This window comes from Prenolepis imparis, unplaced genomic scaffold (assembly GCF_030444845.1).
Source record: "Prenolepis imparis isolate NDT839.2.m4 unplaced genomic scaffold, iyPreImpa1.0 SCAF_199, whole genome shotgun sequence".
In the NCBI taxonomy this organism is placed as follows: Eukaryota; Metazoa; Arthropoda; class Insecta; order Hymenoptera; family Formicidae; genus Prenolepis; species Prenolepis imparis.
In genome coordinates this window covers 12,451-34,855 of record NW_028141357.1, presented here as the reverse complement: position 1 = coordinate 34,855, position 22,405 = coordinate 12,451, and the positions used below count along the sequence as shown (strand labels likewise).

At 43.1% G+C, this 22,405-nt stretch overlaps 2 protein-coding genes and 1 pseudogene across 2 annotated transcripts; 1 reads left to right on the top strand and 2 right to left on the bottom strand.

Annotated features, from left to right (window-relative positions):
* The first annotated feature begins 8,065 nt into the window (after nucleotides 1-8,065).
* Nucleotides 8,066-12,055, top strand: LOC145947974 (uncharacterized; annotated as a pseudogene).
* A 2,236-nt stretch (nucleotides 12,056-14,291) lies between these two features.
* LOC145947973 (uncharacterized) lies at nucleotides 14,292-17,330 on the bottom strand. Its single transcript, XM_083057739.1, has one exon. It carries the CDS (start codon nucleotides 17,328-17,330, stop codon nucleotides 14,292-14,294), a length of 3,039 nt encoding a protein of 1,012 aa, XP_082913865.1.
* Nucleotides 17,331-17,686: 356 nt separating this feature from the next.
* Nucleotides 17,687-18,571, bottom strand: LOC145947972 (uncharacterized). The gene has a single exon (XM_083057738.1). The coding sequence runs from the start codon at nucleotides 18,569-18,571 to the stop codon at nucleotides 17,687-17,689; it is 885 nt and encodes a 294-aa protein (XP_082913864.1).
* Between the last annotated feature and the right edge of the window lie 3,834 nt (nucleotides 18,572-22,405).

The following is a 22,405-nucleotide window of genomic DNA, read 5'->3' as shown; positions in this document are numbered from 1 at the left end:
GCCAGATCTTCCTCATTCCTTGTCCGCGTTTGTCTTCGTAAGTCCGTCCGTGTTCCGAGGCTTTGTTTAGCTTTCTTAATATGTTGTCTTTTTACTGGGTGGGGTTGTTAGCCCCACGCACAACCCTCCTCCTTTCTCAACCTGGCTTGGGACAGGCTATGGCAGAGTTACTCTACTTCTCTCCACTCAGGTACAAACAGTGAACAGCGGGGAAACTAGCGAACAGTGGGGAAACAACAAAGTGGGAGATAGCTATGGTGTATGTTCGACACAAGCACTAACTTATAGAAAATATATGTGTGTGTAAAATCCCTAAAAAAAAATATTTAAAAAAAAATATTATATTTGTAAAATTTTGTAAAAAAAATTATAAAAATATATAAATTTGAAAAAGCTTGTTAAGAAATTGTTAAAAATTAGCTTTTCAAGAACGGATATAAAATCAATTTAATTAATCAAGTATGTAAATAAGTTAATTATGTGTTATTAATTTATAATTGATTCAAAATAAAGGAAAAATTAGGATTTTATTTTAATTCTCGTAAATGCGGTATATGTATGTAATATGGTTTAAACAAAAGTTTTATTTTAAGCAAATTTTCAGTAGTATAAAATGATCTTATTGAAGTAAAATACGAAATCTGGATACGCTTCAGCTACGCATTAAAACGTATACATTTTTGCAAATGTTTTATTTCGACAAATTATAATAATAATTTACGAATACATAGCTTGACATTAATTATTTTATATTATTTTCAAGAATTAAATTTTATATATGTAAAAATAAATTTTTAATCGTATATAAAAAGATACAATAAACGCTGAAATATTTTAATAAAATACAGATGACAGCTAAAATTTTTTTAACATTATATACATGCTATTGGTAACATGTCAAAATCAATAGTGTTAATTTTTTTACGCATATTTATTTAACATATTGTACATGTATTTGTCGTGCGCGGGGCAGGATTATGCATCAAAGATTGTACTGCGTAGGGTATAAAGCTATTTATTAATAAAGAAACTTCTCGATCCGAGGATGTGCGATTTTGCTACATCGCGAGCTGAGTACATTTTATGTGTAGAAAGAAGAGACTTTCCTTCGAAAGCAGGCGAAACACCTTTTCGTTCCAAGTGATTGCTTTTGAGAATGAGTGCGCCAAATATTTGAGTGAGTCATTCAAAGTATCCCGCTGGGCCCACCGTATGTATTAAGCGATTAAAAGCGGGGCCTTAGTTTAATACGTTAAAAGTTGACGGTTAAAACATGTGGCAAGTGTATGCCGCCAGATATTATATATATAATATTATATATAAATATTGTAATTATATTATTCCAATATATATTTTAAAAAAATTGAATGAGTTGATTAAGGAATCTAATGTTGTATTCAAACAAATCTCTATGGGATTGTAAAATAATTTCTATATATCTTTTTTCTATTTACTTATATTAATATTTAATTTTTGATGCCGAGTAATTGCTGAATATCACAAGAATATAGCAGATCACATATAAAGGAATATTTTAAAATTTTGAAAAATTGATTTTACTTTTCTTAAATTTTTTTAAATGTTTATAATATCAAGAATGAATCGTTAAATGAGATTTCGTAATCACACAAGCAGAGATTTTCGAGCAAGATGTATGTTGAGCCAAGTGGCATTTTAAAAAATGCACTGTGCTCATAAATTACAAATAAATAATCAAAATAAAATTTGTTTGAATTAATAAAGAATTTGTTATATAAATTCGATAAATCGATAAATCTTTTTTTCATGTTATATTTGCATACGTAAGAAACTTTGATTAGAATAGCATTTTTCTTAAAATTATGTCTTTTCAATCGTTTGACGCACGATCTTTAAGAAGTTATTGAATCGCTTGATTTTTATATTTTTAGCAAATAAGAATTTTATACATATTTGATTATGTTGTTAAAATTAAATTTATGTAATTTTTTTAGTTTTTTTTTTTTTACTTAAGAAATATAATTTTTATTAAAAATATATAAATAAGAGAATAATAATCATTTACTTGATATAATTTGATAATAAGTCTGAGAATAAGAATAAGAAGCTGCACTACTCAAATAAAAAATATATTTATTTCTTACTTATTTTTTTGTAACAAAGAAGTTTTCATCATAACTCAATAATAACGAATATGGAATAATGACAATAATTATAATGAGAGAGACCGAAATAACTTATAAAAACATTCTAACTAATAAATATAATAAATAAATATGATTTTTTAAAACGACCAATAGAGCCAAGCACGAAAATTAATTCTAATTTTTAGAACTGTATCTCTTGGTTTGAGATTACTAAGTTCCATCAATTCATAATCCTCGAACTTTACAACGGGAAAATAGGCGAGAAAAATATAGGTCCTTCAAGTCCCGCTGAAGCGGGAATTGAACCCGCGTCTTTCGTTTGCCGGGCGACTGCTCTTGCCAACTAAGCTATTCAGACCCTTTCGATCCTATATTTTTCATTTTGCCTTATAATGGATGTTAGTAAATAGCGCCATGAATTAGGCCCAGACGCAAATAAATAAATTTAAAAAATATTTTTATCGGCTCTCAGTATTTAATAAATATAATAAATAAATATGATTTTTTAAAACGACCAATAGAGCCAAGCACGAAAATTAATTCTAATTTTTAGAACTGTATCTCTTGGTTTGAGATTACTAAGTTCCATCAATTCATAATCCTCGAACTTTACAACGGGAAATTTATTATATTTATTAAATACTGAGAGCCGATAAAAATATTTCCTGGGATCTCGCTGTTCGGTCCTCGTGGTTCCTCGAAACTTTAGATTCTCGTCCTTCTTTGCTTTGATTCCATGCAGCAAAGCTATCAGGCAAGGTAAGAGCTCATGCAAGCAAGCAAGCAGGAATTCCATGCGTAATTGACAAAAGAGCGGGCATCCACAATGCGAGAGCTCCGTGTCGCAAGTGAGTACGAGAGCGGTCCGTGCGAGAGTGAGTTCCAAAAGTCTCCCTATAAGCGTATAGCAGACCCAGCAAAAAGCTCGCAAATTCTTCACGAGGTATCATCGGTGGATCGACGATGGCAGCACCGATAAGTGAGTCGAATTATTGATTACACAGCCGATCGCGATCCACCGACTTCTCGTGACAATCGATAACATATAGTAAATCTATATTTATTAACCTTACATCTAAATTATTAACGACGATAGACAAAATACAGAAAAGAAAAAACCCGACCCTAAATTATTTCTAATTACTTATTAATTAACTAAAGTGAGCGCCAAACAATAATAATTAGTAGGAACAATAAGAAAATAATAAAAAACAGATATATGGAAGAAATATTACACTTTAGGAATATTATGAAAAAAAAAAAAAACGGAAATTATTAACCGTTTAGTTTTGAAGAACACAATAATAAAAAAACTCTTTTTTATGGTTATTCGACGTGGAGGATCGATTGAAAAGGATGAGCTGCTATTGTTCTGTGTGTGTGAAGAACAAAATTACTTGAAGTTTTTATATATCATCATAGGTAATCAGATGTTTTAACTTTGACTTATGTTAGAGTATAAAATTTTGAATTGTACTGTCGGAAGACGACTACCTTAAAAATATCTTTTAATGCTTTTTTGTGTTTTTTTTTTATTAAAAATGAAGAAAGCAAACCAATATGTGTGTTCATCAGAAAAAATAGCTTACCTGCTAAATAGCTTTATTCTTGCTCGAACGAGTCGATATTTTCCATTCACGATGTTTCCAATATATATCGAGAAAGCCTAACGTACGATAAATCATGATAAAAATATGCCTGCATTCTATTGTTTATACCTATTTAAGTATGATTTTGCATATCGCTGTATTTTGCATATCCCACTCTAAAGAAGCGTACATCCTCGCTTCCATCTCGACTGTAAATTTGTCTATCTTCTCTTCATTCATGATCATTCTTTACTTATTGTTAGTGTTGCAATATTTGATATTTTAATTTCTTAATAACAATTATTATTAAGTGTGTGTGAGATGAGAGGAGATGTCATTCAGTGTCAACTGAAGAAAGTATCTTCAAATGTCATCCGTCAACTTGCAATTTGAAGTGAGGTGAAATATTCGCAGTCATATTCTTTTTTCTTTTTACTAGAACAATACAAACGCGCGCTACGCGCGCGCCATTCTTCAATTTTATATTAAAAAGAATGATATTATAAAAATGATATTTCTATATAATGTTTGTTTAAATTTGATTAACATTTTTTCACAGAAATCAGATAATTTAAGCGTTAATTTGCTAATTAAATTTTAAAATAAAAATTTGTTATAAAAATTGAAAATGTTATAAATAATACTACAAATAATATGTTTACTACTTAAAACTCAAAAAATATATTTCATTGTTTGCAGATAACTTTTATATATAAAATATGTACTATCGAAATATACAAGCAATAAATTTTTGGCTATTCTTCGAATATCAAAAATCGATACTTTGTAGCAGCGGATCCTATATGGCGCAAACTTTTATTATGTACAAATAAAAGAAGTTACACGCTTGTATCTCTATTTGGTATAAAAATAATCTGCAAACAACGTACTATTGAAAAAAACAAGCGATAAATTATTTGCTCTTTATATTAAATAAATACGAGCATGCAAATTATTATATATGTAATATACATAATATAAGTCTGCGCAGTGTAAGGTTCGCGCTACAAAGTTTTATCTTTACATATTCTAGAAAAAGCCAAAAATTAATCGAATGTTTTTTTTAATAGTACATTTTATACAGATTTCTCTAATACCAAACAGATTCAAGCGTACAAATTTTTTCGTTTAATACACATAATATAATTCTGCTTTATATAGGATCCGCGGTTATAAAGTATCGATTTTCAATATTTTTAAAAAAGCCAAAAATTGATTGTTTTTTTTTAATAGTACATTATATGCAGATTATTTCTATACCAAATAGAGCCTACAAATTTTTTCATTTAATACACATAATATGAATCTGAGTTTTAAAAAGTTCGCGGCTACAAAGTATCGATTTCTAATATATTAAACAGAGCCAAAAATTAATCTTTTATATATTTCAATAGTACATTGTCTGCACATTATGATGGTACTATCAGTATACCAGTCTACAAACTTTTTGATATAATATACGTAATAGAATTGTGCGCCGTACGGGATTCGCGGCTTAAAAATTTTAATTTTCAATATTTTAAAACGCGCCAAAAATTAATCTTTTATATATTTAAACAGTAAGTTGTCTGCACATTATGTTGGTATTATCAGCATACCAGCCTACAAACTTTTTGATATAATATACGTAATATAATTGTGCGCCGTATGAGATTTGCGGCAAAAAATTTTAATTTTGAATATTTTAAAACGCGCCAAAAATTAATCTTTTATATATTTTAACTGTACATTATCTGCACATTATGATGGTACCATCAACATACCAGCCTACAAACTTTTTGATATAATATACGTAATATAATTGTGCGCCGTATGGGATTCGCGGCTTAAAATGATTGTCAAATATCATAAATGCAACAAAATATTAATCAAATTTAATTAATTGAATGATAAATACGATATTAAGTATAAGTTCAATCTGTTTAATTGCTAACGAGCATGATACATTATGTTATTTTATTACGCGATGTTAAACTTGAATAAGCGATATTCATAATTGCAAGAAATATTGATGGACGATCATTGGAATATTACTTAATACATGCAATCGCGATTAATCTTTAATCAGTCTTTCGAAATTTGAAATTAATATGTATGTATGTCAAGTTTCCGTACACACACGTATAAATAACACACTTGAAATTACAATCGCAGTGATTACGAAATCGAAATATTGAATCGTATATAATATAAATTTAAATACACAGTAATAATTTAGACAATGGTTCAAGTACAAAAGTTACAGCCTATAATGGTTTTTGAATTTGGCGCGCGGCGCGCTGAGTGTTGACTGACGTATTTACTACGTCACGTCTTTCGTCCCTCGCGTCCTCCCGCTAGTCATGGTATCGCGCTCAATCGGCTCCGCATTTTTCACGCGTTTTTCCCGTTAAGAATGAATTCCGCGTACAAACGAATGTCGGAAGTATTGAATCGTGCCACGGGCAATTAGCATAGGAAGTATTAATTAACTCGTGCGATCACGGTTAATCAACCTACAACAGTCTGCAACCGCCGGACTACGCCGCTTTGCCGCTTTTTCACCGAATCGATCGATCTCATTGAACATTCTGTTTATTAAGAGGTATGTATCATTTCGCGTCATTTATTTGTACGAATCGCATCGCGTTCAAGCTTTTGTGCTTTGGGAAAACTATATTTTGGATGTGAGATATTTAATTAATACATAATTTATCGTTTTCAGATGATTGTGTCGCGCGCGAACCACGCGAAGTTCGCGCCGCACAATTTGTTGCATTACGTCACGACATACTACTTCACAGCGTACTACTTCACTACATATCGCGAAAAGTGGCGGATGGTTATATATCGTCGTTATTTATCCGTTGTTATTTATGCAATCCGGTGCGTAGTGCGTGCAATCGGTGTCGAGAATGCCGTACAAAGTAACGGGCGATTGTTCTATCGTATTATTTAATGCGGGAAATCGAAATCAGTAATGCCTGGTCGATGAAAATGCATCTCGGCGAACGATTTCCACAGCGACGCAACAATCAACGAGAATATGGCAGCATTTCAACGACTGGTGAGCAAATTGACTTTATTTACCTGATTATATCATCGTCATTTACCTGAAATATATAGCTAGCATATGAAAATCGCTCATATAATAATAATATAATATTATTTATAGGAACGACTTTCCGAAGCGACGCAACAATCAACGAGAATATAACCGCGTTTCAACGATCGGTGAGTAAATTGATTTCATTTAACTAATTATACCTATCATCGAATTTATATCATCGCCATTTACTTGAAATATATATTAGCCAGCATATAAAAATCGCTAATATAATAATAATATAATATTGTTTAGGATATAAATTGATTTTTGAGATTAACTCAGAAATAAATTTGCATTATACACTCGTCAACAAAATTAACGCATATGTATTTTAAGTCAAAATTTCGCATAATTTCAAATAAGCATAACTCCGCTAAAAATGATCGGATTTGAAAAAATTTTTTTTCACTGTCAAGCTTGAAGTTTCTACTTTAAAAACCATTCGTCAGATTTTTAATTTATCCTCCTCCCCCGTACGCTACTGCTTCAAAAGTAAGGACGTGTTTTGTCTCTAAAAAATTGCGTACTTTGACGCACTCCACGGAGTGGAATAAATTTTTTTCGCAAATCTTATCATAACTATCGTAAAATGTGGACTTTTTACTACAAATTAAAAAAAAAGCAAAGTTCGTACGATTTTTTTTCGCGGAGTTATTACATATGAAAGTTACCCATACATTTTTTCCATTTACCGCCAGCATTAGTATTACCCGACACGCACCACAAGGTTGCTAATTGGATTACGTGACAAGTATTTCATACATACTCATACTTTGTCTTGTCCTGTATGATATGTTTTTTACGTCAGATACTGCCACGTAAAGTGTAAAAGTAAAATTGGATACGTCAACAACCGCGAAACTTTCATCAGAAAATAAATAGTGTAACAAAATTCTCATTGACCAACCATGTCCTATTCAAACGCAGAAGCTTTAGATATGATGCTTATTTTAGGTGAATGTGGTGGTCAATTTAGAGCAGCTGCGAGGTTGTGGCAAGAACGATACCCAGATCGCACTCCCCATTCGCACAATGTTTTTTCTCGTTTGTCTAAGCGAATTACTAATAAAGGTATTATTCAACCTGATCATAATAAAGGTAGACAAATTCGACGTCAAGTTAGGGACGAAAGGACGCCAGAGATTCTTGCATTCGCTCAATTGCATCCCCATGAATCCTTAAAGCGTGTAGAACAAGAATCTGGTGTTAGTCGTAGTACAATTTGGCGAATTTATCATGAAAACAAGCTGCATTCGTACAGAATGACTCTGCATCAAGCATTGACGATTGCCGATTTTTGAAACAGACTCGAATTTTGCAACTGGATACGCCAACAACCGCGAAACTTTCATCAGAAAATATTATTTTCTGATAAAAGCACATTTACGAGTGACGGCTCTGTAAATACTTGGAACTGTCGTTACTGGACACAAGAGAATCCTCATTGGTTTCGAGAAATAGACCATCAACATATTTGGAAAATCAACGTTTGGTGCGGAATTGTTGAAAAACATATTGTTGGACCGTTTTTCTTTGAAGGAAATCTAAACGGTTTTCGGTACACTAATTTCCTCGAAAATGATCTTCCACCTTTACTTGAAGATATTCCTCTACAATTACGCCTAAACATGTTTTTTCAGCAAGATGGGTGCCCAGCGCATACATCTAGAGTTGCCCGTGAACGACTAAACGACATGTTTCCAGATAAATGGACAAATATGGCCCACATAATTGGCCACCACGATCACCGGATCTAACTGTTCTCGACTACTATTTGTGGGGAAGAGTAAAAGATCTGGTATACCGCGAACGCCCTACGACAAGAGATGATATTGTTACGTTCAGACTCAAGGAAGGAAGAGTCGAAAGGAAGGATGTAACTACCTAAGTCGAACAACGCCAGGTAGTGCGTTTGTTCGAGCCGAACGAACGTCTGGGCCCAAATAGATCAACGACCGCAAGGGTCGCTCTTACTCTATTTAAAGGGCCGTTCGCTCGGTGGTCCCTTTTCGGCAAGAGAATTTAATCTCTTTTGCGCAGGATGGGACCTTGTGCGATCTCGGTTTACGGGAAATAAGTGGGAACGGTTTATAAATTAACAGAAACCATTTACGTTACAATTATACCTTTATTTTAAATAACGCAACAAACGAAATTCTATACATAATGATAATATTAATGATAATCAGAGATGTTCTCTAATGAAAGTGTGAGTGTATGTGTATGGGTCGCGGGTGATACATTAGTACGGAAGGCGTCAATCGAGACAACGAGGGAAAGTGTTTTGTGTTGACTATTCTAAGGTCTCGATTGGCTGATACAATTATTTTTATCTAACATGGATATCTATGTGTACATATGCATGTGTGTGTGTGTATATATGTGTTCCACGGATTTTACGAGAGGAATTCGATAGTGGAGCGGGGATAGAACCTTAATAGGAGCTGAACGGGGACCCCTAGTGGACGTTTGAGCCCAGGAAAATACCAAGGGATTATCCTATCTATAGGTGCGTCGATTAAAGCAAGACGCAGGGCCTCATGTTCTACTGGGCCCGGTCCGATTACGAAAGAATCCTCGGGGACATCTGCTAATTCTGGTAACTGGTCAATTAACCAGTCTCGGAATTCTTCTTCCGTGAGTTCTTTGGTTTCTTCCTAAGGTTCGAAGGAAGTAGGGGAGGGAGGAGGAGAATCCCCGAGGATGATAGTGGAAGGAGCTGAGAAAAGGGACCTCGGTGGTTCGGAGAAACAAGGGGGGAGCGGGGATGAGATCCGCTGAGATTCGTCGGGTGACTCGGGTGAATCGCGAAAGAAGGGAGAGGGACTCCGCTGAAACTCAGCGGGGGACTCAGGTGGATCTTGGAAAAAGAGGGAAGGAATGCGCTGAAATTTAGCGGGTGGTTCGGGAGAATAAGAAGGGAACGAAAATCGGGAATCTCCTTCTGTTAGTTCGAGTGGGGAGGGGGAGGGGATTCGTGGAGTTCCTTGGATTTCCGGATTGGAAATGGAGGAGGTGTTAGGTTGATAGGGAGATATGGGTGTGTATATATTAAATGTGGTATTCGAAAAGTTATTGGATATGCTAGTGTGCTCCTGACTCCATCTTTCTAGTGTCTCGCGAGTTAGATGGAGATCGTCGCGCAATCCCGCAGTAGCCCGAGCCAATTCTCGCCTCAACCGACGGTTTCGACGGTTTCGCGCTGATTTAGCTGCCGCTCGCGAGGATCGTTTGCGGAGTTCGTTCACTATGGGAACGAACGAAATAAGGAATAACTGATAAGGGGGATTTATCAAGAATATTTCTCGGAAATTCTTAGATCAAGGGATAATGTAAAATATTTTTATATAAATGTTTCCTCATTTATTTCTCTGTTCTTTAAATTAAATAAAGTTGAAAAGAAGCGAGGTGGGGAAAAGAACTTACGGATTACTTTACTAAAGCAAAGAATCCTGAGTGATTTTGAGAAAGAGGAAAAATCACAGATTACTTCGCTAACACAAAGAATCCTGAGTGATTTTGAGAAAGAGGAAAAATCACGGATTACTTTGCTAACACAAAGAATCCTGAGTGATTTATAAAAAGAGGAGAGTTAATGGGGGAGAGTTAATAAGCGTTTGTTTAAGTTAGAATTTGTACTGAGGAAGACTAAGTAAGTCGAAACGTCTACAAGTTAAGAATTTACATGTTATTAATTTTAAGAGCATGATTAAATGAATTTATTATATTATATTATATCTATTTATTTGCTCGTTAGTTGGCCTTTCACTATATTCCATTATTATTATTTATAGAGTTAATGGGATTCTAAGATAATTTTCAGAGAAGTAAATGATTGCGCTAAAAATTAGATAAATGAATAATTGAAAGATCCGAGAGTTATTCCTTTTAAAATAAAGAAATTAAAAATAAAAAAAAAATAAAATTAGGAATTTAAGAGGGTCACTTACTATTTATGGCGTGCGTCGATAAAATGTTCGGTTCAAGATCGGCCCGTTTTAGGATCAGTGGGCCTCTAGGTCTGGCTGGTATATCCGATTGTTGTTATGCCGGAAGTTCACAGAGTTTCTCACTGAGTGTTCACGCTGATCTCACACTGAGAATTCGCACTGAGAATTCTTTCGCGCACTAAGTGTTGCGGTGAAAACGCAAGGAAAACTGTGGATGTTCGACGAAGAACGATAAGTGACGCTCCGCAGAGAAGTTCGCGTTTATATCCCGGTTTTTTATTCACGCCCTCCGTTCCGCCTTTTGACAAAATCCTGCGAATAGAAATTCATAATCGCGTTTTTAATATTTTTACTTTCCCTTTCTATGGGGAGCGTTGCAAGGATCGACGAATCAAAAGTTTAGTGCAGGCGTCTGCGAATCGGAGCTCGCTTTCCCAAAAACGGGGATGTCTCGAGATTTCGATATCGGCGGCGGTGTTTGTTGTTAGTTTTTCCTATATCGCGATATTTGGCGATTGTTAGTGCCGCTTTTATCGGCGGGTTCTCGGTTTATTGCCCTCACGTGCGGCTTAGAGCTTGTTTGCTGAGAGGCAATGCGTGTGGCATCTTTTTAATCTTTATATTTTTCGCCGCTTCCTCGCGAAAATACCCGCAGGTGTGCTATCTTATTTTCCACACTTTCGTTTTCATTATTTGTTTTCCCCTAATCTTACCAGGGAAGGATTTGCTTTCGGTGCGTTCCCGCCGTCGTTGTGTTTTCCCGATTTACAATGTTTGTCGGTTTCTCGCGAGAGTTTCCGCTGCGCTTGGCACGTTTAATTTTATCAATTTGTTGTTCTAGTTTTCCCCTCAAAGGTGGGCTCGCTTTCGGCCCGCTCTCGCCGTCTTTGTGTTTTGCCGATATGTGATTTTAACTTATTATTCGCGAGGGTGTCGGCAAGAATCCGCTTTCGGCATCTTTCCGCCTGGTCTTTTTTTATTTACCGATTTTGTAATATTTATCGGTCGCTCACGATATCTGCAGCTGTCCGTTTCGCTGGACACGTTTTATTATATACGTGCCGCTTAGATTATTATTATCTCTTTTCTTCCTTTTTTATTTACCTAACAACAACCTTTTCCTTGGTCGTGGGAAAGAAAAGAATCGTGGAGTCCGCCGGACGTAACAATATGATTCGTAGAATACGTGACGCTATTGGTTCTCTAGATGCTGATGAAATTTTTCATGTTACAAATGATTTCGAAAAGAGAGTACTTAATTGCATTGAAGCAAACGGTGGACATTTCGAACATCAGGCCTAATCACATCTAGCCATATCAGCGCACCCCCCCCCCCCACATACACAACACACAAAAACACACACACATGCACCGTAGGGAGGGTTTGGAGTCGTTAACTACTGTGGAAGCGACGAACCACAGGGTCCTTATCCCTACGGGGTGCGCGCGCGCACGCACACACCCACACACCCACACCCACACACAAACACACACACCTACACACGGGATCTGATATCTGCCACGTCCTCGTCGTAGATCCTGGATTATGCCGAGAGCAGATAATGCAAAAACGTTATTTTCGCCAACACACATTTTGAAGGTTGTGTGAAGGACATAAATGACATTTTTCGAAAAAATGTTTGGTACAAAAGTTTCATATTTTTTCGCATAGAATCCGAATCTGCAATAAAAAATACCATGTTCCATTTTAAAAAATGCACTTCCGGTCTGAATCGCCTATTTCCGGCCGGAACCAGAAGTTGAAAATATCACCATTCGATAGAGCGCACCCGATTTATAAAGAAAATGTTTTTACTTTTTTGAAATAACCACTTCTCTAGTTTTTAAATGGGTGGTACGGGTGGTCTGAAACACCTTTATAATCGCATTTTTAAGAGCAGATGTTACGTTAAAATTATGACTCATATTAGTGAATAAACTTTCGCGGATCGGCATTCGCGTTGTCGTGTCTTCTAGAATCACACGAGATATCAACAGAAAGGGGTAAACATATGCCCATAATAAATATTTCACCTTATAGCTAATTACTGTTCCGGCAGTATCGCCGGGGTGAAATATATATTATGATGCAACGTTCTCGAGTCTCGTGGTTTTGAGTTTAGGCTCTCCACGACTGACTGAGACATACGTTCGTATGTTATCCCGATTTGTTAAATCCATGTGTGATTCTCGCGTAAAACGGGCTCCGATCGTAAAATTCGGGAACGCCGGTAAAAGTATCGCGCATATTAAGCAACGCACTTTCGCGGATCGGAATTCGCGTCGTCATGAATAAAAGTATCGCGCGTGTTAGTCAACGCATTTTCGCGGATCGGCATTCGCGTCGTCGTGGTGTCTGCCAGAATCTCACGTGATGTCGACAGAAAGGGGGTAGACGTATGCACATAATATAAATTTGCCTTTTATATCGACAATTGAAGGTAGACGTATGCACATAATATAAATTTGCTTTTTATAGATAGTTTTACTGTATCTGTGCAATATCGCGGCAAGTGGAGCGCGGTCAGTGCGCGAGCGAGTTAGACAAAGGAGACGGCACAGCACGGCACAAAAAAAGGAAGAAGATAAATTTCACACGACGAGAATATATTTACAGTCCACTATATACAAAAGTGCGTTTAATATTGTTCGAAGGTAGCGACAGAAAAGCGCACGACGATTGCAAGAAGTGCAATCGATAGGACGATCGAAAGTGCTTGTGAAAAAGCGTAAGAAAAGCAAAAGCGTACTAATCTCGGTCTGTGCGTGTAGAAATCGACAAGACGAGTGCGAGTAAAAGGCGCCGAACAAACGGTCTTTATCCCGCTGACCTTCGAGAAGATTCTGAGACAAAATCACAGTATTTGTGATTTTGTAATATAAAGATATCGAATCTTCTCGAAAGTCGGAGGACAAAGCCGTTTGTTTTCGTCGTTATTGTTTTCGCCCACGGAACGGTTACTCGTGAGCGATTAAACGGCGGTGATATTTAGCGCGCGAACCGCGCGCTGCGACGCGATATAGCGGGGCGCGCCGTGGTGCCATTGGCGCACGGGCGGAAAGCGCGTGTCGCCGCGCCAAATATGATTTGCGTTAATTGTCGCAACCGGATGCGCGCTCGTTGCTAAGAGAACGCGCATCCGCGTTGCACCTTACACACACACATATGAGCACACCCTCTCCTTCTCTCTCTCTATCTCTCTATCTCTATCTCTATCTCTCTCTCTCTCTCTAATCCGCAACATCCCGCCCGCCTCGTCGGGATGCGAACGACGAAAGAGTCTAGGGTTTACTGGGGAATAAATCTGATAGTGCGTTATCGCGGCCGCGAACCGGGGGGGTCGCGCGCGCGCTCGCGAGTTGACAGGCGAGGTTAGGAACCCCGTGTGCAGCGTGCTGAGAGCATGGAGATACGCCGGAGGACGAGATTTCTCGAGACAGGTGAGTACGCGAGGACGCAATGTAGAAAAATATGAGTTAAAACTATTTACAATAATGTACATTATTTACAGGCGCGATGGGACTCGCGATACGCGGTCTACGCGGGTGGCCCTGCATCCGTGGCGGCTGCCGTCGGCAGTGGTACGATTTTAACCACTGGCCGGGTCAGCTCGCCGACGGAGGTGCGGATGTCCACCACGCGTACTTGCCCGTCCTCTCCCGGGTGTAAACGCGTGATTCGGGCGAGCGGCCACCGGCATGGCGGGGTGCTCTCGCCTTTCACGAGGCACAGCTGGCCTTTGCGGATGGCTCCCCGGGTGGCCCACCATTTGGGCCGCGGAGTGAGCCCCTGTAGGTACTCGCGGGTCCATCGCTGCCAGAGGTGATCCCGCATCTGTTGGAGAAGTCGCCACCGGGTGAGACGGTTGGAAGGTGCCTCCAAAAGTGATGGCTCCGGGATGGCGGTGAGAGGGCCTCCCACCAGGAAGTGCCCGGGCGTTAGAGCGCCCATGTCGTCCGGATCATCGGACAAGGCCCCGAGTGGCCTTGAGTTTAGGCATGCCTCGACCTGTGCGAGGAACGTGGAAAGTTCCTCAAAGGTGAGCCGGGCCTCGCCGATGGTGCGCCGCAGGTGGTGCTTGACGGCCTTGACGGCCGCTTCCCACAGGCCGCCGAAGTGAGGAGCCGACGGCGGATTAAATCGCCACCGGACTCCTTCATCTGCGAGTCGTCCGATTATGGATTGGGCCTCGCGGCTGTTCGCCTTGAAGAGGTCCCTGAGCTGCCGGTCCGCTCCCACGAAGTTCGTGCCGCAATCGCTGTGGACGACCGTGCACAGCCCCCGTCGTGATATGAACCGGCGGAAGGCGGCGAGGAAGGCCTCAGCGGAGTAATCGCTGACGGCCTCCAGGTGTACAGCGCGGGAGCTAAAACACACAAAAACAACAAGGAAGCCTTTGTAGGCTTTGTGACCGCGGCCCTTTGTTGTCCTGAGCCAGACAGGTCCTGCCAGATCCACGCCGGTATGCTCAAATGGTCGGCTCGGCGTGACGCGCGTCCTCGGCAAATCGCCCATCACCGGCTGCGGAGTGGCCGCCCGCCATCGCAAGCAGGGAAGACAGCGGTGGATATGGCGGCGAACCAGCTGGCGGGCTCGCGGGATCCAAAATCGCTGCCTGATGTCGCTCACGGTCGCCTGGACTCCTCCATGAAGAGTGCGTTTGTGGGCGGCGTCGATTATCAGGTTAGTGACATGAGATTCCGGCGGCAGAATCATCGGATGTCGTTGGTCGAAGTCTAAAACAGCATGTTTCAGCCGCCCGCCAACCCGCAGGATGTCCTCTTTGTCGCACATGGGAGCCAGTTTGCGAAGCGGGCTCCTGGCAGACAATGGCTTTCCGGCATGGATGTCCCGCAGCTCTGAAGGGAAGCCCAAGGCTTGGGCCACTCGGATCCAGCGGGATAGTGCCATCGTCAGCTCCTCCGGTTCCAGAAGCGTAGGCGCAACCTTGCCGCTTGCCGCGCGACGTTGCCGACTCCTCCAGCGCCAGATCCAGGCCGACACGCGAAGTAGACGACGCAGATCAGAGAAACGGCAAAGCTCCGCAGGTTCCCGCACCTCGGCGACCACGTGGCATGTTGAAGGTCGCTGCTCCGGGAGATTCGTCTCATCTGATAGGCCGACGCCCCTCGGCCAAGTGTCCGGGTGGCTGCAGAGGAAATCAGGTCCCCGCCACCACAGCGGATGACGCACCAGCTCTCTGGGCGATATCCCTCGGGAGGCGCAGTCTGCCGGGTTCTCCAGACCAGGTATGTGCCGCCATCGCGCCTCCTGGTTTTCGCGGTGGATCTCTGCGACTCGATTCGCTACATATGTTGTCCATCTTGCAGGGTGTCCTCGAATCCAGCCAAGCGCGACTGTGGAGTCCGTCCACAGGTGGACCGCTGACTTCTCCAGGCCCAGGGAGACGCGGACATGTTCGGCTAGTTTGGCTAAGAGGGCCGCCCCGCAGAGTTCCAGGCGGGGAAGCGATACACGCTTCAATGGTGCGACCTTGCTTTTCGCGACCACCAAGCTCACGCTCGGCCTTCCGTTAGTCTCGGCCCTGATGTAAACCACGGCGGCGAAGGCACGTTCGGAGGCGTCAGAAAACCCGTGAAGTTCCAAGGAACTGTGCGGAGTGTCGTGGTGCAACCAGCGAGGCAACCTGATGTCTTCGAGCACTGGCAGCTCCTCTTCGAGTCTGGTCCACAAGGCGGCGTCCTCCCCGGCCAATGGTGCGTCCCAGTCTAGCTGCTGCAACCAGGCAGACTGGATCAGCAGCTTCGCACGCACGACGATCGGCGCCAGCCAGCCAAGCGGGTCAAAGAGACGTGCGGTTTGCGAGAGCACGGATCTCTTCGTGGGTAGAACGGTCGATGTCAGCCGCACGGACAGCGAGAAGGCGTCATCCCTCGGGTTCCAGCGGAGGCCCAGCACCGAGTGTTCGTCCGTCGGCAGTCGGGCGCCCGTCGTGGTGCCCAGTTGGTGCTCGCGAGGGATCTTCTCCAAGAGGCGATCGTCGTTGGCGGCCCATTTCCTTAGTGGAAAGCCGCCCGCCGTGCAGAGGGCGACCACCTGGTCTAGCAAGCTGCACGTGGCTTCCAGACTGGCCGCTCCGGTGAGTATATCGTCCACATATACGTCATGCTGCAGTACGTCGGCGCCCGGGAAGCGGTCAGCCTCGTCGCTCGCGAGCTGACGCAGCACGCGGACGGCGAGATACGGCGCGCTCGCTAGGCCGTACGTCACTGTGTTGAGCTGGTATTCGCGGATCTGACCCTCTTCTCCCCACAGGATCCGCTGCAGGTCCCGGTCATCTGGATGAAGCTGGATCTGCCGATACATCATTTGGATATCGGCAGCGAACATGTAGCGATGCCGCCGCCATCGAGTCAACGTGTCAGCAAGCGATGGCAGCAGGTTAGGTCCGATGAGTAGGTGACCGTTGAGTGACGCTCCGGCGCCCGTGCGTGTGGAGCCGTTGAAGACCACGCGAATCTTAGAGCCGGCACTTGAACTCCGGAGCACCCCGTGATGCGGCAGGAAGCTGATTCGGTCCCTTGGTGATGACAGCGCGGCGGCGATTGGCGACATATGTCCGAGTGTGATGTACTCGCTCATAAAGGCGCGGTACAGCATCCCGAAGTCCCGATCGCGGTCGAAGCGACGTTGCATGACGTCGAGGAGGCGAGATGCGGCTCGGCGTGTGGAGCTAAGGTCCGGCAGCCCCTGGCGAAGCGGAAGTCGCACCTGGTAGCGACCGCCTGGAAGCCGTTCGTGCGTGCGCACGAAGTGGTCCTCGCACTCCTGCTCGTCAGCGGTCAGCGGAAGGACGGCACGGGGAGGCTCCTCTGCCTCCCAAAAGCGGCGTACGAGGTCAGCGAGGTCATCTGCGGTGGAGCACTGAAGCGATGACACGGGAGTCGCGACGTGGCAGGCTCCGACTAAGCCTAGTAATAGCCGAAGCGAGTCAGCTGGGCACCTGGTTCTCGAGGGCCTCCTCGGCGAAGACCTTCCGGCAAGGCGAGGTCCAGGTAGACGTCGGCCCCGAGTAGCAGCTCCACAGGATCCTGGCGGTGGAATTCAGGATCAGCGAGGTCGAGATCATCAAGGTGAGGCCACGAACGAGCCTCACCCTCTGAAGTACCGCCATATATGGTGAGGCGCGGCAACACGAGCGGCGAGACGGCGAGTGCGAAGCGCTCGTCGCGAGAAAAGACGTTGACTGCCACTCGACCGCGAGAGGCTCCCGTCTGGACGCCACCCACTCCGAAGATGGCCACTGAGGATGGTGTCCGCGGCAAGCGAAGCCGCTGCGCCAAAGATTCCGCGATCAAAGACGTTTCCGAACCCGGGTCGATCAGGGCGCGGGCCGCGTGACGAGTGCCCGCGCGATCGGCTACTAGCACGCGCGCGGTAGCTAGCAGCGCTGGTCCGCACTCCACTGGCTGCCGTCGCGCAACGTGGACCGTCACCGATGAAGATGACCCGGCAGCAGGAAGGGCCTCGGCTGTGAAGGCGTCATGCAGTGTGGTGTGATGTTTCCCGGAGCACGTGGCACAGGCCTTGGACGACTTGCAGTCGGCAAGCAGGTGTCGACCCAGGCAGTTCCAGCACCTCTGGTGAGTGTAAACGGCCTCTCGTTTTTCCTGCACGGTCTTCTTCTTGTAGAGCTCGCAGTATGCAATGAAGTGGTCCTTTTTACAGAGTGGGCAGCTGCGGCCTGGATCTGACCCTTTGGTACCCACGTGACTGCTGCGAGAGGCGCGACTAGTCTTCTCCGGAGACTTGGTTGACGACCCGGACTTCACGGCCTGGAGGACCTCCCACGTCATGAGCTGCTCCTGTAGGAACTCTCGGAGCTTGTCATACGAAGGCGGCTCGGACGACTTGCCGAGGGAGCTCTCCCATTCCCGACGAGTTTCGACATCTAGCAGCTCGATGACCAGGTGCACGAAAAGGTCGGTGCAATCGGAGATTGGACGCCCAATGCCCTTGAGAGCGCCGACTGTCGAGAGTACGCCGTGAAAGAGTCGGCGTAGTCCGTCGGCTGACGGAGTCTTCAACCGCGGCAACGAGGTAAACGCTGTCAGGTAAGATCTGACTAGAAGGCGCTTGTTCTCAAAATAGGTGCTCAACAGGTCCCACGCTTGTTCCAGGTTCTCCTCCATGGACGGCAGGTTCCTGATTAGTTGCTCAGCATCGCCCTTGACGCTTGTCTTTAGGTAGTGGAGCCTCTCAATTTTGGACAAGGATGGCTCCTCAAGAACCATCGAGCGGAACAGATCCCGGAAGGCTGGCCAGTCCTCGAACTTGCCGCTGAACTGAGGCAGGTTGATCCGCGGCAAGGCCCTGCGCGACGGCGCGGTGTCTCGGGCCCGTTCGGCGAGCTCAGTTTCCCTCGGCTTGGTGAGTTTTTCCTCGAGCTCGCACAATTCAGAGCGCTGCGAGTAATATGCTGACTCTACCTTACTCGGCAGGTCGTCCGTCGTGTAGTCGTCCTCCTTGAGCTGCTTCCAGAAGGCGGCTCGGAGCTCTTCATGCTGCTCCACGAACTTCGCCCACTTATCGTCCAGGACGCGAATCGCGGTGCGGACGACGTGAACGGTTATCTTGGCCGCCCCGATCTTCTTCAGGTTTTCGATACTGCGCAGGATTCGCGCGTGAAGATCGTGCTGCGCGTCGATCATCTGATCCATCTCCATTTTCTGTCACAGGTCACTGGACACGCACCTGGTTACGGAACACGCACTCACTCCGACGGCGAAGTTCAAAAGGTGCCGGACGCGACGAAGACGCGGAGATCCGGCTCGAAGGACCAGCAAATGTGCAATATCGCGGCAAGTGGAGCGCGGTCAGTGCGCGAGCGAGTTAGACAAAGGAGACGGCACAGCACGGCACAAAAAAAGGAAGAAGATAAATTTCACACGACGAGAATATATTTACAGTCCACTATATACAAAAGTGCGTTTAATATTGTTCGAAGGTAGCGACAGAAAAGCGCACGACGATTGCAAGAAGTGCAATCGATAGGACGATCGAAAGTGCTTGTGAAAAAGCGTAAGAAAAGCAAAAGCGTACTAATCTCGGTCTGTGCGTGTAGAAATCGACAAGACGAGTGCGAGTAAAAGGCGCCGAACAAACGGTCTTTATCCCGCTGACCTTCGAGAAGATTCTGAGACAAAATCACAGTATTTGTGATTTTGTAATATAAAGATATCGAATCTTCTCGAAAGTCGGAGGACAAAGCCGTTTGTTTTCGTCGTTATTGTTTTCGCCCACGGAACGGTTACTCGTGAGCGATTAAACGGCGGTGATATTTAGCGCGCGAACCGCGCGCTGCGACGCGATATAGCGGGGCGCGCCGTGGTGCCATTGGCGCACGGGCGGAAAGCGCGTGTCGCCGCGCCAAATATGAGCGCGTTAATTGTCGCAACCGGATGCGCGCTCGTTGCTAAGAGAACGCGCATCCGCGTTGCACCTTACACACACACATATGAGCACACCCTCTCCTTCTCTCTCTTTATCTCTCTATCTCTCTCTCTATCTCTCTTTCTCTCTAATCCGCAACAGTATCAGTAACTATTATTCCAGCAGTAGCACTGGGGCGAATTATTTATTATGATCAAACGTCCTCGAGTCTCGTGATTTTGAGTTTCGACTCTTATTCACGATTTGACAGAGACATACGTTCACATGAATGTAACATATGTTATTCTCACTTGTCGAGGGGATTATCGTCAATAATACCCCCCTCCCAATGGGTACACCTTGACGTGGTGGGAGGGCTCTAGCCTACCTGGATGGGTATCTTTTATGATATTTTTTTGTATTTTATTTGTTACAGATAGCATTGCTGATAAGCTGCGCGCTTGACTGCGAGATTCTCGAGTGTCGATCGGACGTTGATTCGTGCGATTATAGTTTTCGAAATATTTCTTCTCATTGTGCAATGTATGCGAAATACGCGTGCGATTCACGCGTCGCGTCGGGAGTGTCGTGTAAAGTTTCGCGTGTCGGGAGTGCCGTGTGAAGTTTCGCGTGTCGGAAGTGCCGTGTAAAGTGTCGGGCGATTGTAATTATTCGTGTTTTCGCGAGTGTCGTGAGTGCTACCATGGACCAAGAGAGGAGGAGGAGCCCCGTAGTGGCATCGGGCGACAGCGGGGCAACTGTGAGGTATGCAAAATATCTAAATATATTTTTTTCTAAACTATATTGAGATATTCGACCGTTTCAGACTTTTGAAAACACCTGTACACACACATAGACCCCCCTCCCCCTCTCCCACACACACACATGTAAATACATAATTTGAATATTTTGGGTAATTATTCAGTTTAGCTGCCTCAGAGATATATCAATAAATTTGCACTCATTCGACGCGTTTTTGCTTAAAATGAAAGAATCTGGCAGAAAAAAGCGTTGCTCTGTCCCGCAAAGCATTAACAGTTAAAGTTGACTACTTTTGGGTTAGGAAATCTGTCATATCGACATGATGAGTACTCTCTACGGTCACATGCGCATGCTCTGTGACCACATGCGCATGCGTTTTGGTTACTCTTTGCTACAGTGCACGAAATTTAAACGCAACAATGCATGATGTATATATGCGTCTACAATAATAGTTATTGTTGTAGGCGCGTATGTACATCATGCATATAGTAGAACAGCTTACACACCACACACACACACACACACGGGGGGGGGCGCAAGGGGGTCCTTCGGACCCCGCGCGCGCGCGCGCGCGCGCGCGCGCGTGTGTGTGTGTGTGTGTGTGTGTGTGTGTGTGTGTGTGTGTGTGTGTGTGTGTGTGTGTGTGTGTGTGTGTGTGTGTGTGGTGTAAGCTGTTCTACTATACCACAGAGCATGCGCATGTGACCGTAGAGAGTACTCATCATGTCGATATGACAGATTTCCTAACCCAAAAGTAGTCAACTTTAACTGTTAATATTTCGCTTTGCGGGACAGAGCGACGCTTTTTTCTGCCAGATTCTTTCATTTTAAGCAAAAACGCGTCGAATGAGTGCAAATTTATTGATATATCTCGTGAGGCAGCTAAACTGAATAATTACCATATGTTGTTTTCAGATCATTGTGTGTGCTGTATACTACAACTCTGCTATTGCATGCACGTATTGGTGAGTGAGAATTTGTGTATTTCGATCGAGTTGAAAAAAATTATAATATTTCTTATAATATTCCTTTCTAAAAAAAGCATGTTAAGTCGATTCTCACAAGTATTGTTGCATCTTTTTCGCGATGCTGATTGACTGTCTCGATTCGCATTGTGCGTTATATTTGTAGCATCGAGAGGCTGTCATCGCGAAAGTTAATAGTTGGACAGTTTGTTTAAAATAAAATTAAATGAAATAATATGTTTTAAATAATATATGTTATAATACTTTAAATTCGATTAATATTTTTGACAGTTATCAACTGATTTCTATCAAAAAACATTATTCGAGTTTATAATATTATAATATATTATTTACTACATTATTATTTTACATTATTATTTTAATTTCTATAACATATTTTTATTTTAAAGTTTAATTAGCAAATTAACGCTTTAATTAGCTGATTTATGTCAAAAAATATTAATCGAGTTTTAATAAACTTTATATTATTTTTCTTTTTAATATAAGATCGCAGAATGACGCGCTCGTAGC